This window comes from Salmo salar, chromosome 15, assembly GCF_965601325.2.
Source record: "Salmo salar chromosome 15, fSalSal1, whole genome shotgun sequence".
Taxonomy (NCBI): Eukaryota; Metazoa; Chordata; class Actinopteri; order Salmoniformes; family Salmonidae; genus Salmo; species Salmo salar.
Window position 1 is genome coordinate 5,214,767 of NC_138305.1, and position 16,778 is coordinate 5,231,544.

At 43.1% G+C, this 16,778-nt stretch overlaps 1 protein-coding gene across 2 annotated transcripts in view; it reads left to right on the forward strand.

Moving 5' to 3' along the window:
• The first annotated feature begins 2,503 nt into the window (after positions 1 to 2,503).
• Positions 2,504 to 16,778, forward strand: part of LOC106570854 (putative phospholipid-transporting ATPase IM) — a 43,457-nt gene continuing 29,182 nt past the window's right edge. The window contains exons 1-3 of one of the 2 annotated variants that reach the window (XM_045695365.2): positions 2,504 to 2,945; positions 13,708 to 13,784; positions 14,701 to 14,759. In XM_045695365.2, the coding sequence (XP_045551321.1) occupies positions 13,742 to 13,784; positions 14,701 to 14,759 (102 nt within the window). In that variant the 5' untranslated portion in view covers positions 2,504 to 2,945; positions 13,708 to 13,741. The remainder of the gene's footprint in view (positions 2,946 to 13,707; positions 13,785 to 14,700; positions 14,760 to 16,778) is intronic. The other variant, XM_014143423.3, reaches the window with a different exon arrangement.

The window sequence follows — 16,778 nt, forward strand, 5'->3', positions numbered from 1 at the left end:
AGCCCGCCAGCAACCCAGTCTCAGGAGAGCATTAGTCCGCAAAGTAAACAGTTAAACATCACATGGTTACATGTGATGTTTTGCCCCCCTGACACAGGAGACCATATCGGCCTTACAGAGGAGCAAACCTCAGGGTGTGCTGTGGGATATAGGGTATGTCTGCTTAGTGTAATAGTCAGAATCCCCATGTTTGTGTGTGTGTGTGTGTGTGTGTGTGTGTGTGTGTGTGTGTGTGTGTGTGTGTGTGTGTGTGTGTGTGTGTGTGTGTGTGTGTGTGTGTGTGTGTGTGTGTGTGTGTGTGTGTGTGTGTGTGTGTGTGTGTTAAGGATGTGACAAAAGCAAAACAATTCTTAAAGGTGCAATATACAGAATTTGTATTTCAGTTAATGTGACAAAACAAGCAATTTGTACCATCTAAAACCACTGTGAAATATATTTTCAATAAACCCCAAATATTTTCTTTTTTAGCTGTTTGAAGCTGGTGTACAAAACCGAAAGTAAAAGACTGGAACAACAAAACTTAACAACGGGAAACATAGAAATAGCACACAAAGAACAGATCTACCGCTTCCTAGACTTGCTTTCAATGGGAATGACAGATCTACAATGCACATTTCTTTGTGAATGTGGTCGGGTCGCCCTCAAAAACGTACATATTACAGCTTTAACATTTAAACAGACATTTTTTGTATCGTTTAAACGACATGAAGAACACTTGCTCTTTCCGGGACATAGACTGACCAGGTGAATCCAGCTGAAAGCTATGATCCCTTATTGATGTCACATGTTAAATCCACTTAAAATCAGTGTTGATGAAGATGAGGAGACAGGTTAAAGAAGGATTTTTATGCCTTGAGACAATTGAGACATGGATTATGTGTTTGTGCCATTCAGAGGGTGAATGGCAAGACAAAAGATTGAAGTGCCTTTGAACGGGGTATGGTAGTAGGTGCCAGGCACACCGGTTTGTGTCAAGAACTGCAACGCTGCTGGGTTTTTCACGCTCAACAGTTTCCCATGTTTTTGAAGAATGGTCCACCACCCAGAGGACATCCAGCCAACTTGATACAACTGTGAGAAGCATTGGAGTCAACATGGGCCAGCATCCCTGTGGAACCCTTTCAACACCATGTAGTGTCCATGCCTCGACGAATGGAGATGGTCCTTGCCTATAACTGCTAGGGGTCAATGCAGTTTCTTCTACCACAGTCATGGCTACCAGACGATGCTTACTGCTGTCCCCCACCCACTCATCAACCATGGTATTTAATGCCGTTTTTTTAGGTTCTCTGCTGTGTGCCTCTCCTCCATGTTCTCAGTTGTCAGTACGTACTTCATGTCCCACTTCTCATCAATGTAATGTAGCGTGTTCATAGACGTCCAGTGATCTGTTGTTTACGCCACGTCTGGTTGTACTTGCAGAGCAGCCATTGTCCAATTTCTCTATCAGGGCCGACACGTTTTTGTAGCATGTTTTAGTCTGTTTCTATATACTGTATACCAACGGGGCAGTGAAGCCCACATCCTCTTCCATTTACCATTTTTTATTTATTTATTTTACCTATATTAATGGCTACATATCAACTGCAATCCTTCCTGTAATCGCCGCTTTGATCATTTCTGTAATCGCTAAAGTGCACACCAAAAAGAGGAAATGGCTTTCTTTTGTGTGTGTGTGTGTGTGTGTGTGTGTGTGTGTGTGTGTGTGTGTGTGTGTGTGTGTGTGTGTGTGTGTGTGTGTGTGTGTGTGTGTGTGTGTGTGTGTGTGTGTGTGTGTTTATATGTCTGTGTGTGCTGGTCAGTTTGGTTTTGAGTGGTGTTGTTTTCGCACAGGGACAATGAAAAAAGAGAATAGAAAGTGGTTTCCTTTTTTGTGCGTGCAGGAAACTGCTACTTTAGCGAGAGAGAAAGAGACGTGCATTCCTCGAACATAGAACAAACTGAAGGGAAAGAGACGAACAGCACAGAGGGAGAGACTTAGTGGGGCAAATAAGGAGAGAGAGATTAGGGAAGTATAGAAACGTGTGTGTGTGTGTGTGTGTGTGTGTGTGTGTGTGTGTGTGTAGTCCCACCCCGTGTGTGTGTGTGTGTGTGTGTGTGTGTGTGTGTGTGTGTGTGTGTCTGTGTGTGTGTGTGTGTGTAGTCCCACCCCGTGTGTGTGTGTGTGTGTGTGTGTGTGTGTGTGTGTGTGTGTGTGTGTGTGTGTGTGTGTGTGTGTGTGTGTGTGTGTGTGTGTGTGTGTGTGTGTGTGTGTGTGTGTGTGTGTGGTCCCACCCTGTGTTCTGTGTGTGTGTGTGTCTGAGTCCCCTCTAAATTCCAAGCCCACCTCCCTTCCACCAGCCAGATGTGAGAACAGAAAAGAGCAGAGAGGAGTGTGGGAGGGAGAGAGAGAACATGAGAGAGGAGAGGAAAGGAGTTTGAGGGAGAGAGAGAGAGAGAGAACATGAGACAGAAGAGAGAGGAGAAGAAAAATAGGACTATTTGAAACCGTGAATGATTGAGGGAGGGAGGGAGGGAGGAGTTGAGAAAGAGAGACAGAGAGAGTAAAGAAGAGTGTCAGAAAGCCAGAGGAGGGAGGAGTTGAGAAAGAGAGACAGAGAGAGTAAAGAAGAGTGTCAGAAAGCCAGAGGAGGGAGGAGTTGAGAAAGAGAGACAGAGAGAGTAAAGAAGAGTGTCAGAAAGCCAGAGGAGGGAGGAGTTGAGAAAGAGAGACAGAGAGAGTAAAGAAGAGTGCCAGAAAGCCTGAGGAGGGAGCGGATACAGAGAATGAGGGAGGGGTATAGGAGGAGGAGGAGGAGGAGGAGTTAGTGTGTGAACGATGAAGGGATAGCCTTGATGAAATCAGCATCTTGTTCATTGGTCGGACTTTCCCAAGACTGCATGGTGGTCTGCACGTCTCACATACTCCCTGTCGGACACACGCACGGCTGTAGCCGGGACTAACGGTAAGAGCGATGGCAAGCCTTTTGACCTCAGGGTCAGGGGTTAGGGTGTGGGAGCGGTGGGCAAACACACAGGAAGTAGTAGTGAATGAAAGCAAGTGTTCACTCTCTCCATCGTCCCTCTTTTCTTTTCTGGGGACCCCTGAAGTAAAGCAGTGGAAAGAATGAGTGAAGGAAGGAGTTGGTTTCTAGGAATGACGATCCAGGAGTGAATAGTTTGGGAAAGAGAGAAGGGGCGAGAGAACGAGAAAGGGAAAGCGAGAAAAAGCCATAACTTTGGAATACTTTTTGTGACTTTTTTTTCTCCAATCTTTACAACATCACTTCAATGCCTTCTAACCTTTAAACAACCAGTTAAATGCTTTCTTTGTCTGTACAAGGTAGTCTGTTACATATTAGACATGAATGTTTATTGCTGATTGTTTCTCTACCTACGGTCTAGTCTATTTCTCTAGTAAACAAGGTTTGACATTTTTCTGTTGGAGAGGATGTCAGAACGGGAAATACTCTTCAGAACTGAGAAGTCATTTTGGGATTGATCTTGATGATGATGGTGTGGAGGAGGAGGAAGATTATGATGATGATGGTGCTTTAACATAATGCCATGTGCGTACTTGTGTCCTACAGTGTTTTGATCTAGCTGTTTGACCAGGTGTTGTGTTAGTGTGTCATTACCCACACACGTGCTATTCTCCAACGTCACTGCTGTGTTACACTGGGGCCCTACCTTGACATAGATCTCTAGTGTCCCTCTCAGGCCACTGTAACTTTCACCTGGTGACCTCACAGTGCCCTGCAGCCAACCTAAAGACTGAAGGGGTCAGATCATTGAAACGACTGTGCTACGGTCAAGGGAACGAGTCAAAACGGTTTTGTAATGAAGAATAGTAGTGAATTATTCAGCAGTTGATTGTTGGGAGTTTTTGGGTTCTCTGTGCTCCGGTCTGAAAGAGCTGTACTGTTAAAGACTGTTACTGTAGTACAGACTGATCCCCCTCACTTCTCTCCCCTCCAACACTACAACTTTACATTGACGTCAGTGCACCAGACAGTATGTGGTCAGGTGAATTCCACTGCTTTACAGGAAGTGTTACTCATCTACAGACTGTATCCACCCAAGATGCTTCTGTATCTCCCCTAAGCACTGATTTCTGTTCAGTTCTCAGCCCAGGTCAAACAAACCTAGATTATCAGAACCTAAATATTACATCTGTTTCTGGATCAGTGGTGTAAAAATCATAACGATAACGCTCCCAACACATGATGTTACTCTAGTCGATGATGTCATCTAAACAGTAAGTGAACGCAACCAGGAAGTGTGCATCTAAAATGGCACCCTGTTCCCTTTTTTTAGTTCAATACTTTTGACCAGGGTTCAAAGTAGTGCACTATTTAGGAATTAGGGTGCCACTGAAGATGCACACAAGTTCAGTACATCCTGAGAGTAGTTCCCAGGGTTGGGGAGTAACGGATTACATGTAATCTGTTACATGTAAGGGATTACCAAAAAAATGGTAACTGTAATCCGTTAACAGCAAAAATATTGTAATCAGATTACAGATACTTTCGGAAAAAAATGGATGATTACGTGCCTCATGAGTTTAGTTCAACTGTCACACTCCATCAGAACCCCAAATATAACTTGTTTGTCTGTAATGTTTGTAAACATTGTAAATGTAAACAAACACTGTATAGCCTCATAACATGGTTAAAACAATCATTGTGATATCATGGATCGTCAGTTCTTGCATCTATAGCTCTGTCTATTAATCTGAGAGTGGTTACATTTCTCCAGGCCCATCCCTCAGCTTTTTAACCAAAACAGAGGTGGTGTGACCGTTTTGTTAATGTTTCATCTGTGGATTTGCCCTTTAAACAGGTGCATATTATCAAGATATCAAAGTGTCACTAACAAAAAGGTAAACAATAGGCCTGTAGCAAATGTATCATATGGCATTCATTGTTCACATGTAAATAGCAGTTTTCAGTAGTGCTCAAGCATGCCATTCCATGAGCGCAGAATTTATTTTTCAACTAGAATCATTGAGCCAAATCAGTCCTCATGACAACAAAATCATAAACAACAGAGTAGGACTGGCTAATAAGTCCATAGTTCAGGTAAAACAATTTGGCTAATCTATACTTCAATGTTTCCAAGTCCTATTCTTGAAGATCAAGGTGTATAACATTTATTGGAGTGACTGGAATTCTGATAGACTTTGGTTTTTAATGTAAAGATATAATTGAATCATATTATTATATGTAGTAGAAAGTGATGGGTTAGAAGAAGCCTACATAACCAACCCATAAAGTAAAATGTATCAGTGTATTGTTTTTGCGGACTTTAGTAGTATTTACTCTAGTATTTACAGTTAACTATTCTATAAATACTGTACCTAAAGAAAACTAGTATACACTAAAGTAATCACTGTAGTGTTTTTTGGGGTTGTAGTATACTGCAGTATTTCATGTAGTGTTTTTGCGGACTGTACTATATTTAATGTAGTGTTTTTGCGGACTGTACTATATTTACTGTAGGGTTTTCGCAGACTGTAGTATACTGTAGTATTTACTGTAGCGTTTTTGCAGGCAGGCAGGCAAGCAGGCGGGCAGACAGGTAGGCGGGCAGACAGGCGGGCAGGCAGGCAGGCAGGCAGGCAGGCGGGCAAACAGGTAGGTAGGCGGGCAGGCGGGCAGACAGGCAGGTGGGCAGACAGGTAGGTAGGCAGGCGGGCAGGTAGGCAGGCAGGCAGGCAGGCAGGCAGGCAGGCAGGCAGGCAGGCAGGCAGGCAGGCAGGCAGGCAGGCAGGCAGGCAGGCAGGCAGGCAGGCAGGACTGGGGTCTGATAGCACAGAACTGCTGCTCTTTTCTATAACCTGTAGGGAACACCATATATAATACATAGCTGTATCTTTCGTGTCATAACAGACCGATGTCTGGCCTATAGTTCATTAATTAACTCAACAGTAGCATTCATAGTGTTTTATCATGGTCCATGCTTTACTGTTATAGTGTTTTATCATGGTCCATGCTTTACTGTTATAGTGTTTTACCATGGTTCATGCTTTACTGTCATAGTGTTTTACCATGGTCCATGCTTTACTGTCATAGTGTTTTATCATGGTCCATGATTTACTGTCATAGTGTTTTATCATGGTCCATGATTTACTGTCATAGTGTTTTATCATGGTCCATGATTTACTGTCATAGTGTTTTATCATGGTCCATGCTTTACTGTCATAGTGTTTTATCATGGTCCATGATTTACTGTCATAGTGTTTTATCATGGTCCATGATTTACTGTCATAGTGTTTTATCATGGTCCATGCTTTACTGTCATAGTATTTTATCATGGTCCATGTTTTACTGTCATAGTGTTTACCATGGTCCATGTTTTACTGTCATAGTGTTTTACTGTCATAGTATTTTACCATGGTCCATGCTTTACTGTAGTGTAGTATTGACATAGTGTCTGGTTGGTCAGTAGTACTGTAGTATTGACATAGTCTGGTTGGTCAGTAGTACTGTAGTATTGACATAGAGTCTGGTTGGTCAGTAGTACTGTAGTATTGACATAGTCTGGTTGGTCAGTAGTACTGTAGTATTGACATAGTGTCTAGTTAGTCAGTAGTACTGTAGTATTGACGTAGTGTCTGGTTGTTCAGTAGTACTGTAGTATTGACATAGAGTCTGGTTGGTCAGTAGTACTGTAGTATTGACATAGAGTCTGGTTGGTCAGTAGTACTGTAGTATTGACATAGTGTCTGGTAGGTCAGTAGTACTGTAGTATTGACATAGAGTCTGGTTGGTCAGTAGTACTGTAGTATTGACATAGAGTCTGGTTGGTCAGTAGTACTGTAGTATTGACATAGTGTCTGGTTGGTCAGTAGTACTGTAGTATTGACATAGAGTCTGGTTGGTCAGTAGTACTGTAGTATTGACATAATGTCTGGTTGGTCAGTAGTACTGTAGTATTGACATAGTGTCTGGTTAGTCAGTAGTACTGTAGTATTGACATAGAGTCTGGTTGGTCAGTAGTACTGTAGTATTGACATAGTCTGGTTGGTCAGTAGTACTGTAGTATTGACATAGTCTGGTTGGTCAGTAGTACTGTAGTATTGACATAGAGTCTGGTTGGTCAGTAGTACTGTAGTATTGACATAGAGTCTGGTTGGTCAGTAGTACTGTAGTATTGACATAGAGTCTGGTTGGTCAGTAGTACTGTAGTATTGACATAGTGTCTGGTTGGTCAGTAGTACTGTTGTATTGACATAGAGTCTGGTTGGTCAGTAGTACTGTAGTATTGACATAGAGTCTGGTTGGTCAGTAGTACTGTAGTATTGACATAGTGTCTGGTTGGTCAGTAGTACTGTAGTATTGACATAGTGTCTGGTTGGTCAGTAGTACTGTAGTATTGACATAGTGTCTGGTTGGTCAGTAGTACTGTTGTATTGACATAGTCTGGTTGGTCAGTAGTACTGTAGTATTGACATAGTCTGGTTGGTCAGTAGTACTGTAGTATTGACATAGTGTCTGGTTGGTCAGTAGTACTGTAGTATTGACATAGTGTCTGGTTAGTCAGTAGTACTGTAGTATTGACATAGTGTCTGGTTGGTCAGTAGTACTGTAGTATTGACATAGTGTCTGGTTGGTCAGTAGTACTGTAGTATTGACATAGTGTCTAGTTAGTCAGTAGTACTGTAGTATTGACATAGTGTCTGGTTGGTCAGTAGTACTGTAGTATTGACATAGTGTCTAGTTGGTCAGTAGTACTGTAGTATTGACATAGTGTCTGGTTGGTCAGTAGTACTGTAGTATTGACATAGAGTCTGGTTAGTCAGTAGTACTGTAGTATTGACATAGTGTCTAGTTGGTCAGTAGTACTGTAGTATTGACATAGTGTCTGGTTGGTCAGTAGTACTGTAGTATTGACATAGTCTGGTTGGTCAGTAGTACTGTAGTATTGACATAGTGTCTAGTTGGTCAGTAGTACTGTAGTATTGACATAGTGTCTGGTTGGTCAGTAGTACTGTAGTATTGACATAGAGTCTGGTTGGTCAATAGTACTGTAGTATTGACATAGTGTCTGGTTGGTCAGTAGTATTGTAGTTATTGACATAGTGTCTGGTTAGTCAGTAGTACTGTAGTATTGACATAGAGTCTGGTTGGTCAGTAGTACTGTAGTATTGACATAGAGTCTGGTTGGTCAGTAGTACTGTAGTATTGACATAGTGTCTGGTTAGTCAGTAGTACTGTAGTATTGACATAGAGTCTGGTTGGTCAGTAGTACTGTAGTATTGACATAGTGTCTGGTTGGTCAGTAGTACTGTAGTATTGACATAGAGTCTGGTTGGTCAGTAGTACTGTAGTATTGACATAGTGTCTGGTTGGTCAGTAGTACTGTAGTATTGACATAGAGTCTGGTTGGTCAGTAGTACTCCCGGCTCTGTCGGGGGCATTTAACCCGAAACAGTTTTTTCCCTTTCAGTCCTTCAGTGGGAGCTGTTCTGGTCCAGTCTGTTCTGGTCCCATCTGGTCTGGTCCCATCTGGTCTGTTCTATTCTGGTGCAGTCTGCTCTGGAACGGTCTGTTCTATTCTGTTATATTCTGGTCCAGTCTGTTCTGGTTTGGTGCGGTCTGGTCTGGTCTGTCATCAAGGCTTCCTTCTATTGTGATCTACTATCAGCAGATAATCAAGGCTTTCTGTCGCTACAGGTTTTAGCTATGTTTTACCATACTTCGTAAAAGTACCTTAGAGAGAAAGAGATTGTGTCTCACTTTGTGTGTTAGTGTGTAAATGGGTCCGCAATGTAGATATTGTGTGTACCTGTAACGTGTAACAGTGCACACTCAAGAGGTGCGACATCTTATCCAGCCGTTGTGAATATTGTAAAGGAGTCACATTAGTCTTCTGACACACACACACACACACACACACACAATCTCCACTCCATTTTCTCCGCTCTCCTTCAAGCAGCTCTAACTCAAACGTCATTTGCACTCAAGAAAAAGGCCAGCTTCAGTGCAGCATACATACTGTACATACAGTACATTAACAGAGAAGACTAAATATAACCAGGTAGCTGATAACAGCAGAGAGGTGTTATTCCTGTCCAGCTATCTGTTGACAGAACTAAGATCAACTGAACATGACGTCTCAGAATGACAAGACATTTAGCTGGGGTGCAGAGCACTTAGTACTCTGGATAGAGCTTTCAACAATCAGACTGTTACATTATAGTGGGATGGATAAAAAATGGATTGGCCTTTTCTTATAGAAACACAACATTTTCAGTGCACTTCTCGACAATGTGCCATTGATTGAATCCCTGACTTTGGTCCAGTCCAGTGAAAGACTGGGAATCAAGGATAAGACTTACACCAGAGATAGTGTGCTCTTCTGTGAGGATAAGACTGACACCAGAGATAGTGTGCCCTTCTGTGAGGATAAGACTGACACCAGAGATGGTGTGCTCTTCTGTGAGGATAAGACTGACACCAGAGATAGTGTGCCCTTCTGTGAGGATAAGACTGACACCAGAGATAGTGTGCCCTTCTGTGAGGATAAGACTGACACCAGAGATGGTGTGCTCTTCTGTGAGGATAAGACTGACACCAGAGATGGTGTGCTCTTCTGTGAGGATAAGACTGACACCAGAGATGGTGTGCTCTTCTGTGAGGATAAGACTGACACCAGAGATGGTGTGCTCTTCTGTGAGGATAAGACTGACACCAGAGATGGTGTGCTCTTCTGTGAGGATAAGACTGACAACAGAGATGGTGTGCTCTTCTGTGAGGATAAGACTGACACCAGAGATGGTGTGCTCTTCTGTGAGGATAAGACTGACACCAGAGATGGTGTGCTCTTCTGTGAGGATAAGACTGACACCAGAGATGGTGTGCTCTTCTGTGAGGATAAGACTGACAACAGAGATGGTGTGCTCTTCTGTGAGGATAAGACTGACACCAGAGATGGTGTGCTCTTCTGTGAGGATAAGACTGACAACAGAGATAGTGTGTCTGTCACGGTTGTCGTAGGGATGAGACCAAAACGCAGCGGGTATATGTACACTCATCTTCTTTATTAAGGACAAAGAAGGAAAAAACTACATAAACACGTATACAACAAACGAACTAGACAGTCTTGTCAGGCACACACAGCAAAACAAGAAACAATCTCCCACAAAGTACTAAAAAAACACATACCTATATATAGGACTCTCAATCAGAGGCAACTAGAAAACACCTGCCTCCAATTGAGAGTCCAACCCCAATTAACTAAACATAGAAATACAAAAGACTAGACAGAACATAGAAAAACACTAACATAGAACAGTGCCCAAAAAAACACGGAATACATAAAACAAATACCCTCTGCCACGTCCTGACCAAACTACAATAACAAGTAACCCCTATTACTGGTCAGGACGTGACAGTGTCCTTCTGTGAGGATAAGACTGACACCAGAGATGGTGTGCTCTTCTGTGAGAATAAGACTGACACCAGAGATAGTGTGCTCTTCTGTGAGGATAAGACTGACACCAGAGATAGTGTGTCCTTCTGTGAGGATAAGACTGACACCAGAGATAATGTGGCATTATTTGAAGAGGTATACACAAACACCTCAGTGTTCAGTCATAAGATTGAGAAAGGCCAGGCCTCCATCTGTCTCCCTCTCTGTCTCTCTCTCGCTCTCTCTCTCGCTCTACAACACACACATGCCCATACGGGGGAGGCCACCCTTAGCAATCTCCACTCTACTTCCTCCGCTCCCCTTCAAGCAGCTCTAACTCAAACGGCATTTGCACTCAGGAAAAGGCCAGCTTCAGTGCAGCATACATACATACAGTACACTACAGTAACAGAGAAGTCTAAATATAACCAGGTAGCTGATAACAGCAGAGAGGTGTTATTCCTGTCCAGCTATCTGTTGACAGAACTAAGATCAACTGAACATGACGTCTCAGAATGACAAGACATTTACAGTTGAAGTCGGAAGATTACATACACCTTCCACAAGCTTCCCACAATAAGTTGGGTGAATTTTGATCCCATTCCTCCTGATAGAGCTGGTGTAACAGAGTCAGGTTTGTAGGCCTCCTTGCTCGCACATGCTTTTTCAGTTCTGCCCACACATTTTCTACGGGATTGAGGTCAGGGCTTTGTGATGGCCACTCCAATACCTTGACTGTGTTGTCCTTAAGCCATTTTGCCAAAACTTTGGAAGTATGCTTGGGGTCATTGTCCATTTGGAAGACCCATTTGCAACCAAGCTTTAACTTCCTGACTGATGTCTTGTATTGTTGCTTCAATATATCCACGTAATTTTCCTTTCATGATGCTATCTATTTGGTGAAGTGCACCAGTCCTTCCTGCAGCAAAGCACCCCCACAACATGATGCTGCCACCCCGTGCTTCACGGTTGAGATGGTGTTCTTCGGCTTGCAAGCCTCTCCCTTTTTCCTCCAAACATAACGATGGTCGTTATGGCCAAACAGTTCTATTTTTGTTTCATCAGACCAGAGGACATTTCTCCAAAAAGTACGATCTTTGTCCCCATGTGCAGTTGCAAACCATAGTCTAGCTTTTTTATGGCGGTTTGGAGCAGTGGCTTCTTCTTTGCTGAGCTTTCAGGTTATGTCGATATAGGACTCGTTTTACTGTGGATATAAATACTTTTGTACCGGTTTCCTCTAGCATCTTCACAAGGTCCTCTGCTGTTGTTCTGACACGGTGTGGCATTATTTGAAGAAGTATACACAAACACCTGTGTCCAGTTCAGTGTTCAGTCATACGTTTGACCTCAGCATTCAGTTCAGTGTTCAGTTCAGTATTTAGTCATAAGGTTCACTGGCACCAGGTCTGGAGAAAGACAAGGCCTCCATCTGTCTCTGTCTCTCTCTCTCCAACACACACACGCAAGCACACACACACACACACACACACACACACACACACACACACACACACACACACACACACACACACACACACACACACACACACACACACACACACACACACACACACACACACACACTCACACTCCTAGCACCCTTGCCTCTCTGTGGTCTTGCTGTGTGTGTGTGTGGAGGCTGTCAAGGCTGGAAATATAGAGATTTTGCCAAAAACACAAGCTTTAATATTCTTAACGTTTTAAAAGTTAACGTTTAACATCTAGAATTGAAACCTAATCTGACCTTATGAAGGATGTGATTATACAGTATGATCACACTGGAGGAATATCATATTCCTGTTGACATTCTCTTACAGCTCATTTAAAAAGCTACATTGGGTATGGTTGGTTAAAATCAGCTTCTCCCTCACTGCTTTAATGATGTGCCCTGTTTGGCAACGTACCCCATAGTGGGATGGAAAATGTACTGTTAAGTGTTTTAGTGGGCTGTACAGCCGTCTGGTAGGGTTGAAGGTGACACTGGAAGGTGTGTGTGTGTGTGTGTGTGTGTGTGTGTGTGTGTGTGTGTGTGTGTGTGTGTGTGTGTGTGTGTGTGTGTGTGTGTGTGTGTGTGTGTGTGTGTGTGTGTGTGTGTGTGTGTGTGTGTGTGTGTGTGTGTGTGTGTGTGCGCTTGCACGAGTGGATGTGTATGTATTTTAGCAGACTGGGGACTTTCTGTGCCTCTGTTTTAGAGATACTCATTCTTAAACACACACGTGTGTTATAAATAGATCCAGAGCTGAGGTCACCATGGCAGCCAGTCCTGAGGGGCGGGATCCTAAAATGTCTGTTTCCTGTCTTGGAATACTGAACAGCAGCCCCCCTTACACACACAGACATGCATACAGACAGGCCATTGTGGTGATAACAACCCATTGTGGTAATAACAGCCCATTGTGGTAATAACAGCCCATTGTGGTGATAACAGCCCATTGTGGTGATAACAGCCCATTGTGGTGATAACAGTCCATTGTGGTGATAACAGCCCATTGTGGTGATAACAGTCCACTGTGGTGATAACAGTCCATTGTGGTGATAACAGCCCATTGTGGTGATAACAGCCCATTGTGGTGATAACAGTCCATTGTGGTGATAACAGCCCACTGTGGTGATAACAGTCCATTGTGGTGATAACAGCCCATTGTGGTGATAACAGCCCATTGTGGTGATAACAGCCCACTGTGGTGATAACAGCCCATTGTGGTGATAACAGTCCATTGTGGTGATAACAGCCCATTGTGGTGATAACAGCTCTACCTTTATGTGAAAATATGGTTCCACATGTGAAATTTTAACTCAACATGTGAAAATACACACACATGCCATTGCAGTAGATTTGGAGTGTGTTCAGACCATGGGGAGGGTGTCTGGCCATTTTAAGGGGCACCTCCCTTTGACTCACCACATCCCAGGGGAGGGAGGGAGGGAGGGAGGGAGGGAGGGAGAGAGAGAGAGAGAGAGATGGGGTTGGGTACTGAACACCTCATAGAGCACTTTATGGAAAATGATTTAACAGCAATGAAATGGCAGCATAGTCCAGCCCTGTTACAGTAAATACCCTGCACTGAACTGTGTGGTTGTTGGGGAGAATTCAACCTCTCGTACGTAAGTTTGACTACAAACTCAAAACCACCTCTCCAGGCGAAGCAGGACCAATTTGGGATAAACAATATACTTTTAAAGATACATGCTCCACACTGTGACGGTAGTCGCAATGATAGTCTAGCCAAGGTGTTACTTGTGTTATTGTTATTGTGTGAATGGCATGGTACGTCAGTTTACAACATATCCTGGTCTCTCTTTCCCCAGATAAACACCACGGGTAGATGAAGAAGCAGAGAAGATGACGCTGTTTGGGCTGGACTGTGCCAAGAAGAAAGAGAGAGGTGAGGAGGCAACCAACCTCCCCGTCCCTCATGATGTTTCATAGTTAAAAATACAGAGAATGGCTACACCGTCATCTGTCCTCTCCTTTTCTCTTTTCCCATCTCCCCATCTCAGCCACTCAGTTCAGAGAAGACATTACTGCAGTTTTACTCTTTATTACTGCAGTATTACCTTACTATATAGTAAAAAAAAAAATACTACAGTATACACTGTCAAGTAATTATCTTTGTTTTCTCCTGATTTGGCTTGGTCTAATTGTGTTGCTCTCCTGGGTCTCTCTCTCTCTCTCCCTCTGTCCTGTTCTCTCCCTCTGTCCTGTTCTCTCCCTCTGTCCTGTTCTCTCCCTCTGTCCTGTTCTCTCCCTCTTTGTCTCTCTCTCCCTCTTTGTCTCTCTCTCCCTCTTTGTCTCTCTCTCCCTCTTTGTCTCTCTCTCTCTCTTTGTCTCTCTCTCTCTCTTTGTCTCTCTCTCCCGCTTTGTCTCTCTCTCCCGCTTTGTCTCTCTCTCTTTGTCTCTCTCTCTCCTTTGTCTCTCTCCCTTTTTGTCTCTCTCTCCCTTTGTCTCCCTTTGTCTCCCTCTCCCTCTCTCTCTCTCTGTCCTTCTCTCTCTTTCCCTCTCTTTCTCCCTCTCTACTCTATCTATCTATCTATCTATCTATCTATCTATCTATCTATCTATCTATCTATCTATCTATCTATCTATCTATCTATCTATCTATCTATCTATCTATCTATCTATCTATCTATCTATCTATCTATCTATCTATCTATCTATCTATCTATCTATCTATCTATCTGTCTGTCTGTCTGTCTGTCTGTCTGTCTGTCTGTCTGTCTGTCTGTCTGTCTGTCTGTCTGTCTGTCTGTCTGTCTGTCTGTCTGTCTGTCTGTCTGTGTCTGTGTCTCCTGTTCTCTCAGAGTTGGAGAGGAAACTGAGGGCAAACGACAGAGAGCATAACCTCTCCTTCAGATATGCGGTGAGTTTAGTTGAGTGTGTGTGTATGAGGGTGCCTGTGTACATGGTATTCACAGGGGTAAAACGTATGTTTCACCATCCTGGTTTGGGTAGGCCTTTTGTATTGAGTTTATATCAGTCCCCTGGGACCAGACTATATATGTCACTGTATTGAGTTTATATCAGTCGCCTGGGACCAGACTATGTTACTGTCTGGTTATTGTCATGTGGCTGGCTCCCTCCCAGGGGTCATAGTGTCTGGTGGTCTGGTTGAGTAGTTACACACACTATTACTACAGGAGAAAGGAAACATTACATGGGAGTAATATAGGAAACATCATGTGGACATGCCAAGCACTTCCTGCATTTCACATAAGTCATTACACAGGAAACAGCATGTTGAGTGGACCTTACGTAAAGATATAAACAGATGGCTTTACTGTGTTCAAAGACTTGAGTGGGCAGGACATTGTTTCAGACATCTACTGTAGAGTTTCAGATTACATTCATATTATAAACACACTTTAGTTTACTACTGAGATCAACCCCCTACAGCTAGCTCTCTCTCTCACTCACTCACTCACTCACTCACTCACTCACTCACTCACTCACTCACTCACTCACTCACTCACTCACTCACTCACTCACTCACTCACTCACTCACTCACTCACTCACTCACTCACTCACTCACTCACTCACTCACTCACTCACTCACTCACTCATATTCCCAGGTTTTTATTCTCCAAGATCTATCTTGCTTAGCGAACAACTCTTGAGTTTTGAGACCAGAATAATGTAAACATCCAGTTCTTCTATGTTAGGACTGTAGCCAGCACCACAAGCCCCTGACCTCTGAGAAGTTAGCTTCTAATGGAATGAAACTAAATGCTGCCGTTGGAATGTACACTCTTCCAAAACGTTTTTTTGGGGTGTCCCAAATAGGAGAACCCTTTTTGGTTCCATGTAGAACCATCTGTGTAAAAGGTTTTACATGGAACTCAAAAGGGTTCTACCTGGAACCAAAAAGGGTTCTCCGAAGGGTTCTCCTATGGGGACCTTTTTTTCTAAGAGTGTAGTGATCCGAAGTTGTTAACCGTTTAAACCAAGCTGTTCTGAAATAAAGGAGGCTCACACACACACACACACACACACACACACACACACACACACACACACACACACACACACACACACACACACACACACACACCACACACACACACACACACACACACACACACACACACACACACACACACACACACACATTAGACTCAGCACACAGCTCCTAACGTGGTGTCATTACCGGTTCTCATTAAATATCTTTCAGACAGCGGAGTCCCGGCCCATCGTCTGAAAAACATCTGAAACACTACCCCTTCAAAGAGTATCTTAAATAAATCCCACGCCCCCCAGAGGAAGTAGGCGCTTGCAAACTAAACTGCTCTTGTCTTCTATTGTCTTGTCTTCCAGTGTCTTATATTAGTTTGTCTTGTATTATATTGTCTTATCTTCTATTGTCTTATCTTATATTGTCTTAGCTTATATTGTCTTATCTTCTATTGTCTTATCTTCTATTGTCTTATCTTATATTGTCTTATCTTCTATTGTCTTGTCTTCTATTGTCTTGTATTAAATTGTCTTGTCTTCTATTGTCTTGTCTTCTATTGGATTATATTATTTTGTCTCGTCTTGTCTTGTATCATCTTGTATTGTCTTGTATCGTCTTATAAGGTCTTGCACATTGCTTAGTTGGAAAACATGTTGGTTTCATTTCCTCCTATCTCAGTGTAGAAATGTGTCCCTTTTTTGACCTTGATTGAGTTAGGCTAATTCAGCACCACTGATCTGCCATCAGCCCAGGCAGAGACAGAGCTATGAGGAAGTTCACTCAGAAAACATGTTTGTGTGAGTTCTCATTGGCTTCTCAATGTATGGGTTCTCATTGGCTTCTCAATGTATGGGTTCTCATTGGCTTCTCAATGTATGTGTTCTCATTGGCTTCTCAATGAATGGGTTCTCATTGGCTTCTCAATGTAT